At 37.4% G+C, this 20779-nt stretch overlaps 3 protein-coding genes across 8 annotated transcripts; 1 reads left to right on the top strand and 2 right to left on the bottom strand.

The window, feature by feature from the left end:
• Positions 1–2888: 2888 nt before the first annotated feature.
• Positions 2889–8757, bottom strand: LOC103696666 (uncharacterized protein At2g27730, mitochondrial). The gene is made up of 3 exons (XM_008778351.3): positions 8499–8757; positions 3705–3743; positions 2889–3286 (listed from the first exon to the last, which is right to left on the bottom strand). The coding sequence occupies exons 1-3, from the start codon at positions 8598–8600 to the stop codon at positions 3077–3079; spliced, it is 351 nt and encodes a 116-aa protein (XP_008776573.1). The 5' UTR covers positions 8601–8757; the 3' UTR covers positions 2889–3076.
• A 1113-nt stretch (positions 8758–9870) lies between these two features.
• LOC103696668 (40S ribosomal protein S25-like) lies at positions 9871–13567 on the top strand. Its single transcript, XM_008778352.2, has 4 exons — positions 9871–10028; positions 10124–10198; positions 10369–10503; positions 13224–13567. The coding sequence occupies exons 1-4, from the start codon at positions 10026–10028 to the stop codon at positions 13335–13337; spliced, it is 327 nt and encodes a 108-aa protein (XP_008776574.1). The 5' UTR covers positions 9871–10025; the 3' UTR covers positions 13338–13567.
• LOC103696670 (protein Dr1 homolog) lies at positions 13470–19863 on the bottom strand. Of its 6 annotated transcripts, none has more exons than XR_005507156.1 (4): positions 17052–19858; positions 16486–16604; positions 15601–15802; positions 13470–13986 (listed from the first exon to the last, which is right to left on the bottom strand). XR_005507156.1 is itself a non-coding variant. In XM_039116591.1 (4 exons), the coding sequence occupies exons 1-4, from the start codon at positions 17247–17249 to the stop codon at positions 13884–13886; spliced, it is 660 nt and encodes a 219-aa protein (XP_038972519.1). In that variant the 5' UTR covers positions 17250–19862; the 3' UTR covers positions 13470–13883. The 6 variants fall into 6 exon arrangements, 1 of the variants encoding a protein (XP_038972519.1); XM_039116591.1 differs by having other exon boundaries at positions 17014–19862; XR_005507155.1 differs by having other exon boundaries at positions 15601–16604; positions 17052–19863.
• Positions 19864–20779: the final 916 nt, after the last annotated feature.

Raw genomic sequence — 20779 nt, 5'->3', positions numbered from 1 at the left:
CCTAATAACTTTTGCAATTCAATTAGATTCAACATACAGCCATGTAACAGAATCATTTCGCCAAATTATATGCACTCTAACTTGTTGCCATGTATTTTTCTACTAGTTTCTACTAGTGATATTAATTACTATTACCCTTAGATTTCTAGTTCCATATAAGTACGCACACTTCCGCTAGTTGCTAAGTAAATCACAATTTGTAGTTCTATCTGAAAGATGGTTTACAATTTCTGCCAACATTGCTGCGCCAATGATATGAGAAAATACTACACATAGTTCTAAAGGATTTATCATCGGGCCAATATCTTTTTATTGGCCCCTAGTGTTTTTTATTTTTAGTGAACCAAGCATTCCTTTAGTCACTTTCTCATCTTGGCCACTTTCTTCTTCCATATGTTGGTACTTGGTTGAGGAGACATCAACTAACTAAAAAGGATCATTTTTGGTGGAACAAAGAGGAATCCAAGGAGATATTTCTTGCTACCGTTAGTTTACTGGCATCCATAAAGTTCAATAAGATAGCTTTTGCAAATAACAAAGTCAAATAATATGATAGGGGAAAAGCAGAAAAAGAAAGAGATAGAGAGAGGAAGGGAGACAATAGTAGGGGCCTTCTCCAGAGGAATAACCACTAAAACCAAGTTCTTTTATCCATAACATGACACTAGATACGTAACATGTTGAGGACAAGAAGCTAAGTCAACCAGTAGAAGAAAAGCTGGTCATACTGCTAGCTCTGTTGCAAAGTTGTTACAGAGTCCAATTTAATAGCTGAGTTTATTGGACCACTTACAAACTTAAATAATAAACCACTTGATTGTTGAATTCTTGTACCCGTGGTGTTTGCCCATGACCATATGAAACTGATGTCATCACACCTTTTGCTTCATTTAGCGAGAAAGGCCTACCAAAATTTAATGCAAATAGTGCCACTTGGCTACAATTCCAGAAGGAACAATGCAAAAATAATAGATACTTTATTTTTATATAAGGTAGGAAAACACGGTCTTTTCATATCTCTACGAAAAATTATTTACCTACCTTATAATTATTGCCTCGAGCATAAGAAATCCTAATAAATGTTGCCCAGAAGACAATTCAAGAGAGAGGTGAATTGAGTTTTTCAAGATCTTAATTGTGCTTTCTAATCTAATTAAAACTTTTAAGATAGTTAAGCTAAGTCAAAAGAATAAGCAAATGAACTAAGCAAATTAAAGAAGTACGCAACGAAAAACTTAATGCTTGAATTATGGCCAGTTGCAAATCAATTCATAAGCAATGTAATTAGTAAAAATAATTGCAACGATGTAATGCAAGCAATCACAAATACAGAGAAATTTTATAGTGGTTCGGTGCTAATCCTGCACCTACATCCACTCTCCAAGACTCTTGAGAATTTTACTATAACCTCCTTGATTATAGTGTGGTTGTTTTTCGAGTTCACAACCCAACTCATTGTTTTTCTAAAATCACAACGAACCCAGTTGGTTTTCACAGGATCACCAACTTGCAACCTTACCTCATTTGTTTTTTGGGCTCTTAGTGAGTTTGCCTTAGGCTGGTTCACTGCAGGAAAGATCTTAAAGACAAAACAAAAAGAAAAAAATATTTTTTCCAGTGAGTTCGCCTTAAGCCCCCAAATGCATTGGGCCGCTCCTGTCTGGAAGTGTCAGGTCGGTCTTATTGGATTGGTTCAGACAAGGTACTGAGAATTACGTTTGGCACCGTAATCATTTAAAAGAAAATTAAAAAATATTTTTTAAATTTTTGATTAAAAATATATTTAGATTATTTTTTTTTAACTGGACGAGTTGGACGACGATATCAAGATCGAGAGATACATACATATGAGAGAAGCCGGCAGGGAGCTCAGGCGCCATTAATGGTCTTATGATCGGGGGGCCCTCTAAAACTCTTGAGAATACAGCAGGTTTGGTGAGGTTGGAGGCAGTAACAGCCAAGGCCACTTGGATGGCTGCAAAGTAGGTAGATGATATCATTGTCATCGGGGACGTAGAAGGAGACAGAACAGGAGAGAAGGTGAGGGAGAGGAGTTGGGTCCGACGGAGAAGATCGGCTGCAGATCTTGTTCTTTATTTTGAAAATTCAAAATTTCTCAGGTCTGCTCTTCTGTAATGCATATTCAACTATAACAAAGACAATATACATTATAGTTGTTTCTTTGGTCAATGTTGCAAAAGCAATGATCAATTGGTAATCGTATTCCGCAAACATCTATTTCATTGTTTTTTTCTTCCTTTTATTTATGACACTGGCATTACCCATGCTTAACAAGTGGGAATGTTTTTCATCAGCAAATAATTATTTTTTATAAAAATCAATTGTCAATTAGTCCTGAATCTCTAGCAGTTGCATATACTTGCACATGTACATACAACTAGTTCCTTAAAGTATCATTTGCCTCATCCTGTTTATCACAAATTTCCTTAAAAATGAAATTTTTAACCATGTTGCTTCATCCACCATCAATGCCAATTCAAATATACCATGATTTCGATGCATATTAATATCTATTTTGTTCACCCAAAGATTAAGAGTCAATACCACACAGGTAAAAGTTACATCAGACAGCACTAGAAGCTGTGTTTGAGTCCACCATCACAAGCACAACATTATTTAAGTCATGCATGGTTCCAGTCTTACAGAGTAGTTTGCCTGAGAATCAATGTATTGAAAGAAAGTTATTCTATTGTGCGCCTCGTACCAAAAGAGGCCACCTAACAAGTGGAGCCCCCTCATCAAATTTTACGTCTAATGCTGCCATCAACATGACCAAGCCTCCAGCTACAATGGAGTTCCTGGAGTCGAAATCAATGCAAGTATTACAAGAACTTACCAGATACTAAGTAGCGAATAACCCATCTCCATAACAGGAAAAGCAGAGTAATTTTGATTATTGAAGTCATATAGCTGGGTTTAATCAAAATGGGCAGCATAAGCTCAGTTGGATATGGAGGAGAAAACTGAGTTTCACAGGCAACAAGCTTGTACAAAGCTAGGGAAACAACAGAAGAAAATAGCAGGTGCTTCCAATCTCGGCTACTTCCATGGAGCCTCAGTCCACAGGTTCTTCAGATTTCTTGGGTTTGGATAAGAGATACCAGCCCAGGCCACAAACAGCAGCAACTGTGCCAGCAAGTACAGCATAGTTCCGGTTCTGGTCAGTTGAAACACCAGAGGTTGATGAGCCTGCTGTTGTGGTTGGCTTTGAATCAGTTGCTGGAGCATCTGGATTTGCTGGGGGTTGCTCTCCTGGTTTAGGACCCTGAATAGAAATTTCATTAAGCCTTGCAGCACATAAAACCAGGAAACAAAATGCTAGCTACAATGTTGTTAGGAAAGAAGATCAGTGATAATTTCACAATAAACTAGCAGGTTAAGAATACCTTTACCATTAATTTTTTAAGAAGTGTGTCACATTAACTATTGATTTTTGATAGCCTTGAACAACCATGGAAATTACTTTTTTCTAAACAAAAACCCCGTACAAGTAGCATGTTTCTTGCTAAGAATAGTTTATAGAAGACAACTGATATCTTACGAGTGTCTTGAAAAAATAAAAGTATGTCCAGTAAATTCCTACATTATCACATATATTGAAAAAAATGAAATATCTTTCCTTTCAAAATAATAGCAGAAATAGACCAAAAATAAAGAATCAAGGACCCAAGCCGTATCCATACCTTACGCGCAAGCTTCTCCAACTTCTCCTGCTCCGTTTTCTGCAACAATAATAGAACAACTTAATGCAATGGCAAGAAGAAGAGACTGAATATTTTCTGATAAGTTGTTCCTTCTGCTAATCTTGGTAGTCCACAATTCTAACTTGCATAGAACATGTCGTATATTAATGATATTTGATGTTTGTACAAATATTTTTCCATGCCAGCAAGGCTATGGTGGAAAGCCATACAAATAAAAATGTCGAGCAAAGCAAAAAAGATCTTGAAAGTAATGTAGGATGGTTTGCAAGCAAGGTAATGATTGAAGTCCCAAGAGAACATTATTCTAGAAGTAGATTAAAGATCAGTAATGTTGCTCAAACATGCCTAAAAAACATGGAAAGGTAGCAGGTTATTCTCTCCCTCCCTCTCTCTCTCTCTCTCTCAAGAAAAGAGTGACAGAGGCAAGCACCATTCCAATATTATTAATTCTAATTATTCAGCTTCCAATATTACTTTTAATTTTTTTTTACAGAGAAATAAGCTCCATGCATACATTTCACATCAACTTCAAAGGAAAATTAAATTTATTATCTATGTTATCCAAATTATGATAAGTTAATAAAATTTGTAATTTCAAATAAGGTTTGCAAAACCGAGGCATACCAAACCAAACTAGTGTAGAATCGGATCGGTTTTCTAGTTTGGTTCGAGACTACAGCTGAAGCAGTCCAAACCGAGCAAAACTACACGGTTCCGCTCAGCATTACTCAGTTCAAGTCGGTTCTGGGCCCTTCAATCAGTAAAAAGAAAGAAGGCATCTCGATGCTTTTCATCTCTCTTTTCTATTGAGAATGTAAAGGGATGGGTGGGAAGGTGGCGAAAATCATAAGAGAAGGGAATTTTTGTGATTTTAAGCCCCATTGCAACTTGAGATGGATCCTCATCATACATCGGATCCCATCATGCATAGCCAGCGATGATCTGTAATTCTTTGTTTGAAGTGTCGTATTTGAGTAGCTACTACCTTCTCCTCAACTGCAGCTAAATTACAAGTCAGATTTCGCTGCTATGATCTTCCCTCAGGTGAGATAGCCAGCCTAGTATTAGATAAAAAATTAATATAGGGGTGCAAATGGGTCGGGTCGGACCGGGTCATGAGTGACCCCGACCCAACCCGGTTCCTTGTTCGGATCCTAATGTTGAACCCAGACCCAATCCAATAGAAGATCGGGTCGAGTCGAGTCAGATCCATTGCTAAAATTTCTGATCCAACGGGTCATTCAGGTCGGGTCGGATCCATGTATAATCCGGTCCCAACCCAAAAAATTCGAGTACGGGTCGGGTCCAATTTCGGTCATTCTCTCTTCATCTCCTATTTCATCTCTTTGTTTTCTCTAGTTACTTTTCCTCCTAAGAGGTGTCTTCAATCTCCTCCTAGAACCAAAGGTACAATGGTTAGAATATCATATCCCAAAACTTCAATGCTGAGATTTATGTTAACATACCAAGCTCCTGTTCGCCTCCTTTATAGGGCTGCAGACTACTAAAAAAGTGACAGCAGGAATATAACGAAATGTTTCAACTCATACTTCTGTGAGAGCAAGCAACAACAAGAACAACAACTACTATATAAAAATCCAAGTAGATATGGAATTTCATGCTTGTTAGCATTAGAAAGCTCTTTTTTCTATCTTAGAGATACAAATAGAAGCTTTCAAGAAACTTTTATACTTCGGTTGCTGATTTGCTGATAATGTTCAAAGCTAGCAAGTTAATTAATAAAACTTATGCTAGTTAGCATCTTGTATAGGTGAACAAGATAGGTGGGTTGCAATGTGCTTTTAATTTTGAAACAACAAATGATGATTTCACAAATTTATATATTTGGTTTTGCAGTCAGATCCAAAAGTTTTCTAATATAATAGAATTAGAGTATTGTAGACCTTTCTTGTGTCTTATCCTCTTGTTAATTTTCATTCTAGGTCTTTATCTATCTGATAACCAGACACCTCATTTCAAGGGTTTCGAGTGATTGTACGACACCAGTGATACCAGTACTTGTAGTGCATTGGTACCACTAAGGCATTTCAAGTACCAGTTCCCTGTTGATGAAATAGACCTAAAAGCTCACCACAAAAGAGTATACATCATCCAACAGTCTTAACCAACCCATTTAACTAATTCACACTTTAACTTGGGTAGTTCAAATTTGAATGCATACGGTCAATCAACTTAGTGCTAACCCCCAAGGTTGGAAACTCAAAATTGCCTAAAATTCAAATGGGTCGGATAGGGTCTAAATTCAGTAAACCCAGACACGACCAAAAAAATGGAATAGGTCTAATTTTACAATCTGACCCAGCCCCACAGATCCTCCAAAATGGGTCGGGTCGGGTCTAGGCTAGGCAGGTCACGGGCCAACCCGACCCATTTGCAGCCTTAATATCGACGTGGATATCCAGAAGGCCCAAATTATTCTATGCAAGGATGGGTACAAAATCTTGCCCAAATATGAACAAGCTCCTGACATCCATGAGTAGCACAGCCAATCCATGAAGGACTAGATCTCGATATATATTTTGTGAAAATCCATTAGATATGTGTTTCAAGCATTGTCTATTCTTATTAATTACAACTGCATCCATCAAGCAATCATACAATCTAGGGGCCAATATAAAGTAAAATAACAATAAAACAAATTTAAAATCATATTTCAAAGATTCATAAATCTTAAAATAACCTTAACAACCAAAAAATTGAAAAAAAATAAAAAGTGAAAAAGTGATTATATATATATGTATAGGTGCCCCACATAATCAGGATAAATGCTGGTTTTTATTCATTTTATTCTTCATTTTGTTTAAATGTTGATATAGAACACCTTATCTAGTTCGCAGATGAAACAACTTTTCAGGTTGTCTTATGTCATGACCTATTCCTTCCATCTTCTAGTACACATTTATCCTACTAACACATTGTATCATGTGTTATTCACCAACTTATTCATATTCAAACCAAACTCAAGTAAAAAATGTGAATTAACGTAAGGTTCACAATAATAGTGACGAACAACTATTATTCTATATGGGGTATGTTCTGTAACATTTTTCACCATCCATTAACAAATATTGCTGCAGTTTTTCTCTATCCACTCTTTCATAGGTGGCTCATAAGGGGCCTACCTCAAGGACTTTTCAATTTATTTTGGTAGGCAATAGGATTTCTTACATAACGCCTAAAACTTTGCATGGAGTTTAAAGAAAAAAAAGTTTAAGAATAAAGTGCCGTTCCATTTTTCTTTTTCTCTCTGGAGCCTGATGTTCTCAATTTTGCTTCTGTTTCCTTCTTGACCTTATGCTCTCATTATTCTTCTTCCTCCTCTCCACTTTGATTTTCTCACAATCTTGGAGTTATGCCCACAATTTCATCAATAAATTAATTCAGATCAGATCTGAAATAGCCACAAAAACTTTATAGCAAACCCCAAGTCTGCAACAGGCTGCATCATCCAGGAATGCTGATTATGGTTATGATTTAATCGACTAACTGACCATCAGACTTTATATTCTACCCTGTTCATTTGACAATAAGATTAGGGTGTGCTCCTATGATGTTCTGACCTTCATATGCATTAGATGATTAATGCAACAAAAAAGTTAATGGAGTAAAATGTTGGGAGAAAGAGATGGTTCAGGCACATAAGATAAACATCAACAAGAAAAATTATTTTGAGGTGATTAGGCAAACAAGCTTATAAACCTGGAAAGGAAAATATCAACATGATGTATATTACAGATTGTCTAGAAGTTCAAAGTGTCGTAGAGATTAGGCGAGTGAGGCCACTTTAAGTATCTGCACTTGTGCAACAGTGATTTAATAATGCATCTTAAGAGAGGCTCAAACCTATGCTACAAAGTCAAAGAGGAAGGAAAGACCCAGAATACATTTTATATAAGTTTTACAACGGGATTTGAAATGCTAGCATAGATAGAAGATGTAAATCTTAGTAGAAATGAATGACAAAGAGGGTTTCATACCGCCAACTTCAAAATGAAAAGCTTGTCATTTTTTAATCTTTTTTTAAAAAATGTCCCTCATGTATTTACTAATTCATTATATAGTGCATCATGAATTGAATCAATTGCAAATGAGAAGCCAAAAACCCTTATTCTCATTGGTCGGGTGCGGGATTTATAACTTATCTCCACCATTGAGGACAACATTCTGTTGCCATTTACCCTACCAAGTGTTGCTTCCTCGATCAAATAAAACCCATCAGATACTTCTAACTAGTAGCCTGCAAGTTTCTGATACTCTATTCCCCTCCTCTTTCTTCTTCCTACCGAACAGGAAATGCTATGGTCTTTGTTGCTCTTGTTCCTCACGTTATTTTGTATTATCGAAGTCTCTTCCCCAAGTTTCCCTTCTTTTTTTCCTTTTCTTAGGTGAGTGTTTTATAGGATCATATCTGAAGCCAAGAAGACAGATGGAAGTCGATAACACCTTTTTTTCTCCATGAATCTTTCATTCTAACTATAACAAATCCTGATCTATCCACCAAAACAAATTAACGCTGATTTCTCAGAAATACGGAGAGAAGTCCCATTCACATAGAATATATCGACACCAGAAGAGCTCAAAGAAATACAAGTCATAAAAGAAAGATGATCGAACACCAAAAATCCATACCCCTAGCATCAAATAAAACCCAATTCAATCCCGAGCTCAAGAACACAAAGCCATCGGCAAATTATAAGCAAGAAGGAAACGAAGAGGATCGAGAAGAAACGGTGTTAGAAGAAAGAAAAGGACCTTGATGTAAACGTTCTCCGCCGCCTTCTCCTCCTCGCTAAGGACCTTCCCGCCGGAGGAGAGCCTCCGGGTCATGTACCTTGCGGCGATCCTGGAAACCATGGCGATCCGAGCCTAGGATTTCTTCGATCCTCGCGTTCCTCGGGTCAAAGCAAGATAAGAGCACTCAAAACCCTAACGAGAGATCTCCCTCCTGTCTCTCTGGGTCACTCGAAGGATACTGGGAGAAACCTGCGGTGAGCTCATTGATATTATATACCGAAATTGCCCATACCTCTTTCTAGATATGTCTATATCATCCAAGTGCTATAGATATTTTTTTTTCTAGATACTTCTAGATTTTTTTTTTCTTAGGGGGAAAAAAAGAATGGAGATGTATAAGATGCATGGTTAAGACAATTATAAATAATGTGAAAATATGATTGAGTGAAGTAGGTTTGATAGATTAGAGAGACAATATTTTCAAACACTCTAAAATTGGTAGGAACATTGTTAGGATTGGATGAATAATAGAAGAAGAAAAAATTTAGAAGAAAGTTAAAAATAACATGAGCATGGATGATTGAATGGATAGTATCCTTGAACATTTAAATTTAAAATTATTTAGGCAGTGAATAGGATTGAAAAGCTTATAATTTAAGTAGTTGGAAAATAGATAGAGAAAGAATGGGATATTTTTTTTCATAATTATCAAAATACTGATTAACCATACATTTTAAGACACTATTATCCTAGATAAGTAAGGCATTTTTAAGTCACAATATTTGATAAATGAAATCCATTTGATATATTTCTCACTCATTTTATTATATATCATATATACTAGATTTGTGCAACTACACATAGGTGTAATGATTTTAGTAATGGTTTATTTCAGCATAGTTTCTAAAGCATCTATAACCTAATTGAGGATACTTGGCTCTAGATGGTCATCTGATAAAATATTTTATTGCAGAATTTAATTCATGATAAACGAAGGTCATGTGTTTAAAAGGTTGGAGGTTTTGGATACTACTCGCTACTACTAAGAGATGGAGAGAGTGGCATACTAATAATAGATATCTTGTGCTGGATGTTTGCATGCATAATATTCATACTCGTAAAATGTATATGAAAATTACAAATTGATGTACATTTAAGATACGAATCATTTGGCGGATTATTTTGTTTTTTATGGGGGTGTTAAGCAAATCTAATACAAAATTTTTTAAAAACAAATGCACACACATTGTTGTTATGTTATTTTTTTTTATTTAAAGTAGATTTTTGGAATGTCAGACCCGGATGTTAAGGTCAGGAATATCAGATCAGGTTATTGAAGTCCATCGATTTAACGGCCCGGATATTTTTTATTCATCTTGTAACCCAATCCAACGGCACACCGGCGAAACCCTAACGCTAGCCCCCGAAGTTATATCGACCTTCCAAAGAGCTCTTGGCTCAAATTTTCTCTCTCGGGCGCGGCGGCTTCTCTTCCTCGCGGGGCCTCCAATCCAGAAACCCTAGTAGAACTACTCACTGCGAGATATGGTAATCTGCCGATCACTACTCCAACGGCGTCTCTTTTGATCTTCTCCTTTTGATTTCCCTTTCGTTTGATCTCTTTTCTGTTCTGTCGCTCGCAGGCGCCGAAGAAGGACAAGGCCCCGCCGCCGTCCTCAAAGCCCGCCAAGTCCGGTGGAGGAAAGCAGAAGAAGAAGGTAATCTCCATCTAGTTAGGCCTTCGATTTTTGATGATTTATTGTTCTCGTCGATCAGTTTTTGGGATCTTGTTCGTGAAAATAATGACTTTTTTTGGATTCATGCTTTCTTTTATTAAAGATCGAGTTTTGTATCTGGGTCTGAAGAATTGTTAGGGTTTTTGTCGCAGAAATGGAGCAAGGGAAAGCAGAAGGAGAAGGTGAACAACGCGGTTCTCTTCGATCAGGCAAGCTATGATAAGATGCTCTCCGAGGTTCCCAAGTACAAGCAGATCACTCCCTCGGTGTTGTCCGAGAGATTAAGGGTATCTATCCCATTCGACTGCCTTGTCCATCTTCCCATTTCTGTTAGATTCTTTATGTATTCACTAATTAATTTATTTCTTGTGAGGTTGAATCGCCTATACGTATTTGCTTGTTGTGCATTATTGGAACGGTCACTCCGTTCAGTTATTAGCTTATAGGGGAAAAACTATAATGACTAATTTGTTTATTATATTTTGTTAGGTTTTTGTTGTTTTATAAGCTTATTTTTGTTACCCATTTTGTCTTGTAGTCAAGGGATAACTACTTAAAACATATGCTGGATATTCTTTTCTCTAATTTTATGGCTTATGATTCATGGATTTTCTGCATTATTTGGGAATGCCTATTTTTCATATTGAAGATGGGCATTACCATCAAGGGCTGTCGCTTGGCTTTTTTACTGGTTTGCTTGAGACAAGTCATGGAGGTATCATTTTTCTTGTCTTTTGTTATTACATGTAAAAGGAAGCTCCTTATTGCTCATACAGCGTGCCATTTGGTGTTCATTACTTTGAAGTCTTGGGGAGATTAGTATTTGTACAGTAGTTGTTACTAGGGTGAAGATATGTTTGATATAGAAACTAGTGCAGGTAAGATAGGACCAACGGTATATGAGACATTATCTTTGTTTGTGGACATGGCCTCTGATTTTAGGCTTGTGTGACCCATCCGAGCGTGGCAGTGTTTGATGTGCACTCATCATGTTGACCCTGCCAACTAGTGTACCAATGATCCCAGTCACTGGGTCTATGCTATCATGTATTGCTGCACTTTATGGATTCTCTAGATAGCGCTGAATGAGTTTATCAGATTTGTTTGATCCTTACTAATATGAACAAGCGGTTGAATTACTTGAAATTTTTCATTGGTGTCTATAAGTTCCATTAAACCCACCAGTGATTCTTGATATAATGTTGTATACATATAATGTTGTATACATTACATTTAGGTAAACTTCCCATGGTATATAAAAATTTGCAAGGAATTTCTTCTTCCTTCCTGTCCTGAGCATCTTCTATCTGTTTCTTGTAAGGAGTTGTCTTCGTTCTCCACCTTTGAATTTACTTTGTGCCTACTTTGCTTCACCACCATCGTTGTTTTCTATCTGATTTGTAATTGGAGTTGGTCAATTGGAGGATTTCTTGTTTGGCATGAGATGGATAGGGTCAAGAGTGACAAAGAATTGTGGTTGGGCTCTTGGGAGGGTAATAAATAAATGAGAGTGCAGAAGTAGTTTTCTAGTGGTGTCTAATGATGGTTGTTATGGTTAGTTGCTGGCTCAAGTGTTTTGTTGATGTGCAAGTAAATTGTTTTTTGATAAATTATTGCAATAATGTTTTAGAAAAATGAGACAAAGTGACTCACTATAAATCTATATAAGAAATGTCAGTTCTGGGGTTATAATTTTACTTCTGCAGTTGATAGAAAGTTTTGAAAAACAGAGAATTTTTACATGTAAATCTATGCTTGCATAGCTTAGATTCTGATTTTATTTTTAAAATAGAAATGGAACAAATGATAGAAAAACTTGAAAGCAAGTAGCATACTCCTTTTTGCAGTCTGGTTGAGGATTGTAGGTTTTATTGTTTCTGTTCCTGTGATCATATTAAGAGCGCTGTTATGATTTTCTTGGCTGTCACCTTCAGTTTTTTTAAAACACTTAGCAGCATGAAGCCTTCATATAGGGTAAGGTACCCCACTTCAAAACTCCTTGAAAACTCAAATATGCACCTGCTTCCTTTGTGCTTCTTTATCAGAAGTGTTATAAAGAAGTGTTTTAAGAATACCCATTTCCCTGTACTTGCAGCTATTCCCATTCTCACACTTGCTCCCAATTTTGGCTACTAGGCTTATAATCCTCCCTCTTACTGTCTCTTCTCCTCCCTCCTACTCCGAACCTTTTCTCGTCCATTCTTTTTATTTTATTATGTACTCTATATTTGGTTTCTATGTTCCATTCTCTAATTATGTGGCCTCTCTCTTCTGAGGTCTTGTTATGAATAATTGGATTTCTGCCTTCATCATTTTTTTCAGAAGAACTTGATCTCACATGAGCTCTTTCTCTTCCATTATCTAATTGTGTACTTAGTGTTCCTTTTCTCTCTCTTCTGTTCTCAATTATGGGATATGTATTTCATATCTCCTTTCTAACCTCTCATATGTGATATGGTCAGTTATTTTTTATGTATCATGTAGCATGCTGGTATGGTGATTGAATGCCTGATTTCATACGCTTCTCATGAAACTGGCATGCTTCTGTTGTTTGTGCTAAATTTTCATTCAATTTTTGTATAAATCTTGTGCTGCGACTATGGAGATTAATTTATTGCCATCTTTTACATGTCGTATGCTGCTGTTGGTTTCAATTTATAACCTTTTTTCATATCCCATCATCGTTGTTCCTACTAATTCTCCTTGTAGTAATAACTCAAACATGGTAAGTGAATCTATTTTATGCTTAGATGTCATTGAGTTGCACCTTTTACTGGTATTATTCACCCAGCTTGTATTCATAAACACTGTTGTTTATTGTATGACCAACACCATATAGCATTCATTGCAGAAATAAAAAGTTCACCTTATTGTATCATTAATTTCTATTTTTACTAGTAGGAAATTTTATACTGATTCTTTTACTAATGGGATTCCCTGTTGGAAAACTCTTATTCAGTAATGCTGTTTGTGCATTTATTCTAAGATTCTTTTTATTCTTTTCCAGATCAATGGATCACTAGCCAGAAGGGCTATCAAGGATTTAATGGCCAGGGGTTCCATCAGGATGGTATCAGCACATGCCAGTCAGCAGATCTACACAAGGGCAACCAATACCTAATAGGGTTCTATCCTAGATTAGTTACCTAGGATGAGTACTTTCTGGTTTCCTTGGGTGGGTCTCTGGTTTCTTTTTCCTGGTGCAGAGTGATTTAATTTCGTGATGCTTGTGTTAAGAGCAAAAAGATTCTTCTTTATTGAGTTAAATTTTGTTCTAAGCTACTCTGACTATGATGCCTTTGGTAGTCAAACATTTTCCTTTTCAGATTTAAAGGCTGCATGAATTTACAACATCGTTTCCTGCAAATCAGCTTCAAAGCTAATTGCTGATCTGTTGCTTGGAGGTTGACAGACGTAAAAATTGTTTCAGATCTAAATTTCAGGTCTGACAACAACAGTAAATCTGCTGGATTAGAGTACAGCAGGGTGGTAGTTTGTGCTGGCAGTATGGAAAACAGGGTGAGAGAGAGGAATGTGCAGAGGAGGATCATAAGGGAAGGGGAAGGGGGTTTGAAGGCCTGTGGCCATTTCTATTCTCATCTTTTCTCAAGAATCTCTCTGGCAGCACTTCTCCGTATGAGTGTTTCAAGTGGCTTCAATTGCACTGTCATCCTGAAATGGCAGCACTTCGATCACACTGCGCATTGTCATCCTGAAGCTTCGATTGCATGTTTGAGATGGCTTTCAGTGCAGGTATAAGCCTCAAAAACCTGGCATAATCAAAGAAAGAAAAAGCTCAAAACAATCAAACGTCAATTTAACAAAACAATCTTTATTTCTTTCAGCATCAATACGCAATAATGAGTAGGGCCTATTTGGTAGAGCTGTTGCAGTGAGAAAATATTTTTGGTACGTGAAAAAAATGGCTATAAAAATATTGCATAAAATTATATAATAGAGCATAATAAAATATAATATATATTAAAACATAAATATATAATATAGTATAATATTACTGTAATATAATATACTATTATTTTAATATAATTAATATTATATTGTATATTATAGAATAATAATATAATATAATTTGATATTATATAATATAATATATTAATGTATTATGATAAATTGTAATATAATATTATATTAATAGTATAATATAATATTTAAGATATGATTTTGCAGACAGCTTCTAAAGTATGAAAGAAGATTATCCAGGATAACTTTCCTACCTAGAAACTGTGGATAACTTTCCTACCTTCAACAATTGTGTATTTGGTAATAGTGAACATATGCATTGCAAAAAAATATAATTAAACTAATTAATGAACATGAGACCAACCTTTGAACCACCTCCACCAGTCATCTGTAGGCGCAGTATTGCATGAAGAACAACATTGAAATGCCTGCTAACTATGGAGCCATATCGACGAAATAATAATTGCACAGACTTATTCTTTGAATGGTAACCTATTGTGTTCAAGAACATGGCCACCATTTCTTCCACCCCCTACATCTCTAGCGGCCGTCAACTTTCCAATTGTCTTCAACATGTCACTCATTTCCTCCGGCATGGAAGTGGAACAGGTGGGCAAAATTACATGACACAACTTCATGAAGCATCTCCTATCCATTCTTAGGGGATCTATACAAAACTGATCACTCTCCTTTATCATACACCTATGGTTTGCAAGTTGGGTTGCATATCTTTGTTTATTAGTCTCCCTAATTTCCTTATCTTCTTCAGAAATCAGCCTAGGTACTGATCTCCTCCTTCTCCTAATGACTATGACTAGTGAGACCATGTAATATGCCATTAAACTTCATCATCATGTCATAATATATCCCTATGATAGCCACAGCAACTCTCCTCTTCCTATTCCTACCTAAATGATAAATGGCCATCTCTGCACATACAAATTGATTATACTTATAGGCATGGTCCAAATTGATGATTGCATGAGAGGAAGAAAGCCTTATGATAAAAATGATGGTAAATTAACAAGTATAGAGAACAATAGCCAACCAATAATGCTATTTCCTATAATAGACCTATGAGAATACTCTTTTGAGCACCTGCTACCATTATAGCATGATCAAAACGTCAAACTATAAAATAAAAAATTTCAATTATACGGCAACAAAATTTCAGCTAAACAAGCACTTATTTGCCTACACCAACAACCAAAACCATTTATTTTTAAAAAAAATCAATTTTCCAAAATTATCCACATAAAGCCAACAACTTTTCCTCAACATCCTCACGTATTTCCAAATACAAACAAGAACGCAAGCAAAACAACAGCACCAATTTCTTTAACAACTTTCACCCCGGTCCAAACCCAATCCAAAATTTTCTTCAAACGAGCAAAGAAGCTTACAAGAAGAAGGCGTAAAGGCCTCCAAGGAGTCCCCCTTCTTTGACCACATAGCTGGCGAGCCGAAGCACGACCAATAACCCGAGCAGCAATCTTGATCGGGTTCTGGCTGGACGTCGCCGCTGATGATGACGATGACTTGCTGCCATAGGAGGATCCAAAGGAGGAGCTCCGGGAGACATCCTAGCTGTCCTAGAACCTCCTGCTGGACGAACAGAGTAAAGTGAGAGGGGATTAGGGTGGGGATCAAGGTTCGCCGTCTCGATACCGGACCTCGGACCGATGCCACACTAGCACAGTATCGGTACGGTACGATACGAAATTTTTTTTTGGCATACCGACACTCGATATGCTACTCATACCGGGTATCGATGCCAAATCGAGCGATACGGTGTGCCCCGTACCGTCAGGTTCAAGTCGGTATGGCATACCATGGAGGGGATGGCTTGAGAATAGGATGAATTGGGCAATGAGGTGGTGGAAATGAGAGGATTAGAGTTAGGGGTATTTTGGGAACAAAATAAAATGGTTATTTTTTCAGCTGATGGGAAAATAATTACCCACCTCACAGGTGGGTAAGTCTTTCCACCCATTTCATGGGAAAATGATACTCATGGGTAAATAACTTAGTAATGTAGAGAAGCACAAGAATATGCTAAGTTGATCAATGGGACATTTGACCAACATTCTCATGATATTTATCCACCAAAGAATGGGCCCTTAATGAAAACAGGTGCCCCATCGATAGGCCATATAGTCTGAAGACAAGTGTTTGCTAACCATTTCGTTCCATGGAAAAAGTTGAGTCACAATGCCGATAATAAAGATGCTTGAATCTTATATTCTTCACTTTCAATGTAAAGAAAAGAGCAAGCAAAGCATACTGACCGTCTAAATAAATTCTAAGAGGCTCAATAAACTCAGGGAATTCAATTTCTTCCAGTGCCTTGAGCACATCCTCTATATTGATTGTTTGCCTCTTTGATTCCTTACAAATGTCATTTGCCCTGCACAAAATTATGATCTAAAGTCAGCTTGCAACACCTAATAATCTATACATCACTACACTTTTTCATAAAACCGCAATTGAAATTATTGAATCAACGAAATCCAACTACATGAATGAAAACTTTGGATCCCAAAATTGGTATATTTTCAAAACAAAATTGAAAACAGACACAAAGAAACGATAATAGAGCAATTAATAATTAAATTGACATCAAAAAATTTTCCTTATCTCTTACTCTACATGAATTTGCAGTGTGGTTTTTCGCTTTCATCAAATATTTCGATTAAAAATATCACTTCAACGATATATCTAACTGGAGTCTCAGAAACCCTAGAAGATCTCACACGGCAATAGACACAAAGAAAAACTGAATCGAGGGCATCGAGAGGGGCGAAGAACAGGCTAACGTGGCAGAGAGGTGGTGGATAAAGATGCGGGTGCTCACCGCAAAAGCCAGGAGCGCGTCTTTGTGCACGTTAACCTCCTCTTCCCCTCCTCGTCCTCCGCCTCCGGAGGACAACTCGGCCAGCTTGTCCCTCACCACCCTCCGCACGATAGCCCTCGGAAGCTCCTCCACCGCCTCCGCCAGCGCCGGCGCCGGCGCCACCTCTCCCTCACTCCCTCCTCCTCCCTTCTTCGCCATCTCTCGCTCTCTCCCTCTCTCTCTCTCTCCCCTAACAAAAACCCCACCTACTGTACCGAAAGAAGGGCTCTGATCTTGCGGTCTCGAAGCCTTCCCGCTTCCCCGTCTATTTTACTGAAGTACCCTTGTCTTTTCCTACCCTTGTCTTTTCCCTGTAATTACCATCAAGATCGGGGGGCATACGAGTATTTAAGATAAATCCTAAGAGTAGAACTGGAATTCTGATTTCCTCGCTGCCCTAAAACCACTCCCCCTCGACCCGTCGACGAAAAAAAGCAGGGCCGATGGCGGGCGAGGAAGAGGAAGGGAAGCCGAGAGAACCGACGGTCGGATGGAGGGGGAGATTGGAGGATCAATGGTTGAGGATCAAGGAGCACGCGGAAACGTACCCGTACGTGTGGGCGTCGTACATCTTGGTGTACGGCGGCATCGGAGCGTACCTCACCTGGCGGTGGCGGAAGCTCCGGCGGACGGAGGACCGGGTTCGCGCCCTGCAGGAGCGCCTTCGCAAGCTCGTAGACGCCGAGGACTCCGCCGCCGGACCCGCCGGACCGAGCGGCGGCGCTTCCTCATCCACTCCAACGCCGCCGCGGCCGCCGCCGAAGCCGCCGAGTGGCCACCGATGATGAACAATACTTCCCGATGGAGAAATTCAGGTCCCCACCGAATCCTCTCCGTATTTTGAACTGTGATGTCTATTTGAGGTTTTTGAAATGTCCAGGGTTTTAGCTCTTGGGATCATCTGGTTTATCTGACCGCATTCTTTTTGTGTTATCACCATGCAAGTAACAAAATGTTGAGGTATTTGACGAAATTGTAATCCTGTAAGGATGTGAACACATACTTTTCTTGAATCAATCAATCAAAAATTGTCATAAATGTGCACTGTTGCTTCTCGGTTTATAAGGTTTTTTTTATTAATTACTAATTGCATCTGTAAACTGGTAAGTGTATGATATTTTGGGTTCAATGAAATATGCAGTCAAGCAAGTGAAGTAAATATAGGTTCTTTGGTTATACATAGGATGGGTTCGAAAGTTTGTATTTCCATTATGGTTCCAGTGACAATGAGGCTTTAAGTTAAGAAGTCAGTCAGTGTGTTGTAATGGCGAACTAGATGTTAAACTCACTGCATCTTCCATTATGTAAACCAATTTTTTGAGTTTGATTAATTTTCGTTGAGGATAATTTGTTTAATGACATGTATGCATGTGTTCTAGTTACTCCATTGATACTTGATGCTAAATAGGATACTATGTGCTCAAACGAATGATTTCCTCTTGCTTGAGACGCAAACAGATGAAATTTGGACAAAGTAAGGTGAACACTCATATTGTAGAATGCCTATACTATTAGGGTGCCTCTTATTTTAAGTTCTAGAGACCCCTGAAGACAATAGGAATAGAAGTATTGCTCTTCAAGGTGTTTGTAGTTGAGAATTCTCTTGTCAATAAGCCGACCTTGAAGTTGAGAATTAAAATAAGGCTGCCCAATGCTAAAGTGGATGTAGTTGAGGATTCTCTTGTCAATAAGCTGACCTTCAAGTTGGGAAATAAAATAAGGCTGCTCAATGCTCAATCTTCACATGGATGTTCAAGCGGTAAACAGACTTATGAAAAAGCTTCGAAACTATGGCTCTACAATATTAGAACCTCATGTTGCAAGACAGAGTTGGAAGGTGCGGCTATACTAACAAGTATGGAGTGTTTATCTTCCAACTATCATGCTTATCTGATAGGTACCATTCATTTTCTTTTGTAATCTCAATGTATGCTTTAGTTTGATAGGAGTGGTTAGTTGGTTCCGATTATAGTATATATGATATTTTGCTTTGTATATTCAGATTGAAGCCAACACATCTGTTATATTGCTATGCCAAAAAATTATATGTTTGTAAATATGTTGATAATGCAAGTGGAACATCTATATATTCTATTTTGATTGGCAAATCATAGAAGTGCATTGCTTGTTGATGTATTGCAAATTGGAAATTTCTGGTTTACATCTTTCAAAAAAAGAGGTGAATTGAGCAATAACTTATTGGTTGCACACTTGCATTTGGAGGAAGTTCCAAGTTAAAACTTGGGAGGTGTCTTTCCAAGTTATTGGGCTGGGTAATTCCACTATAAAGATTTTGTTTAAGTTTTCCCTTTTGAACTTATAAAATTTATCTTTCACATGTTCATACTGGGTTTGTAGATCGCATGATATTGCTCATTGGGGAATTTTGTAATAAATTATCTATCCTAGGTAGTTACTTCTATTACTACCAAGATGGATGACCGGCAGTCTAAGGATCAGAGTTTCCAGAGGATTTGCCCAAGCACTTTTTCGCAATTAATTTCAGTTTTCTGTATTGTGAGAATTTTCCAGTTTTGTACAAAATCTGCATTACAATTTTAGAATACTTATTTGAATATATGAAGACATGATTTATAGTCATAGTTACCATGTGGATCATTCACAAGGTGGATGAAAAAGTTTAGTTTAAGAAAAGCAGAGACAATAGAGATATCAATGGGATGGTCCTTTGCTTTTTGCAACTTAGGTTCTCATTGCTCCTGTTGTTTCTATAGATAACAGACACCCCTTTGGACTTGTTTGGTTTGCAGAAAAAGAAGGGAAGAAAGTATGGTCAACGAAAAAATGAAGAAAAATCTCTTGTTTGGTTGGAGTTTTCAAAGGAGAGAGATGAAAAAGTAGCATTTCTATGGGAATAAGATTCTCAAATTTCATTGAAAAGAAAAACCCTATAAGGAACATGGAAAAGCTACTTTCCCATCCGATGGAAATCGGAATGCTTTTTTTTCTTCAAAACTACCCTTAAGCTATCAAAATTTATAGGTAAGGTCTTTCGATGCTCAACCAAACATAATCCACTCTGAAATGGCTACTTTTCTATGATCAACCAAATATGTCAAAATTATTTTCTTAGGCATCATATGCTTTGGAATCAGATTTCCAAGAAAAATATTCCGATAAAGAAAAATTCTTTCTGCAAACCAAATGAATCCTTAATGCCATCTGTGTTGAAGTATTATTGGTAGAACCAAGAGACATAAGATACTTTGTTATGCTAGTATTTAACCTGATACATTCCCAATGTGTCAAAGTTAAAAGTGCTGGTCAAGTAACTGAGCTATGATTCTCTGGTCAAATTTTCTCTAATGGATACCCATTTCTTAGGGTTTTATTTTTAAGGCATCTTTTCATGCCATAAGCCTCAATGCCTACTGACAACTCTAGAAACCAGGAACATCGTAAGAGGACTTAGAAACATTTAAGCACTTTTCCTGTGATGTTATAAATTGCATCAGTGGACTAATATCTTCACAACCATGTGATTATACGAATAATTATCCAATGAATCTAGCACGCCTGTAATTGGATTATCCCAAGCTTAACCCTGAGTAATGATTTCTTGACACAATATGTCCCTCATAAATTTAGAAATGCACCAATAAGGGTGCAAATCGGTTAGATTGGACCGGGTCATGAATGATCCCGATCCGACCTGGTTCCTAATGTTG

The sequence above is a fragment of the Phoenix dactylifera genome, unplaced genomic scaffold, assembly GCF_009389715.1.
Source record: "Phoenix dactylifera cultivar Barhee BC4 unplaced genomic scaffold, palm_55x_up_171113_PBpolish2nd_filt_p 000112F, whole genome shotgun sequence".
NCBI classification, from domain to species: domain Eukaryota; kingdom Viridiplantae; phylum Streptophyta; class Magnoliopsida; order Arecales; family Arecaceae; genus Phoenix; species Phoenix dactylifera.
The sequence above is the reverse complement of the archived record's forward strand: the minus strand, read 5'-3'. Positions and strand labels throughout refer to the sequence as shown.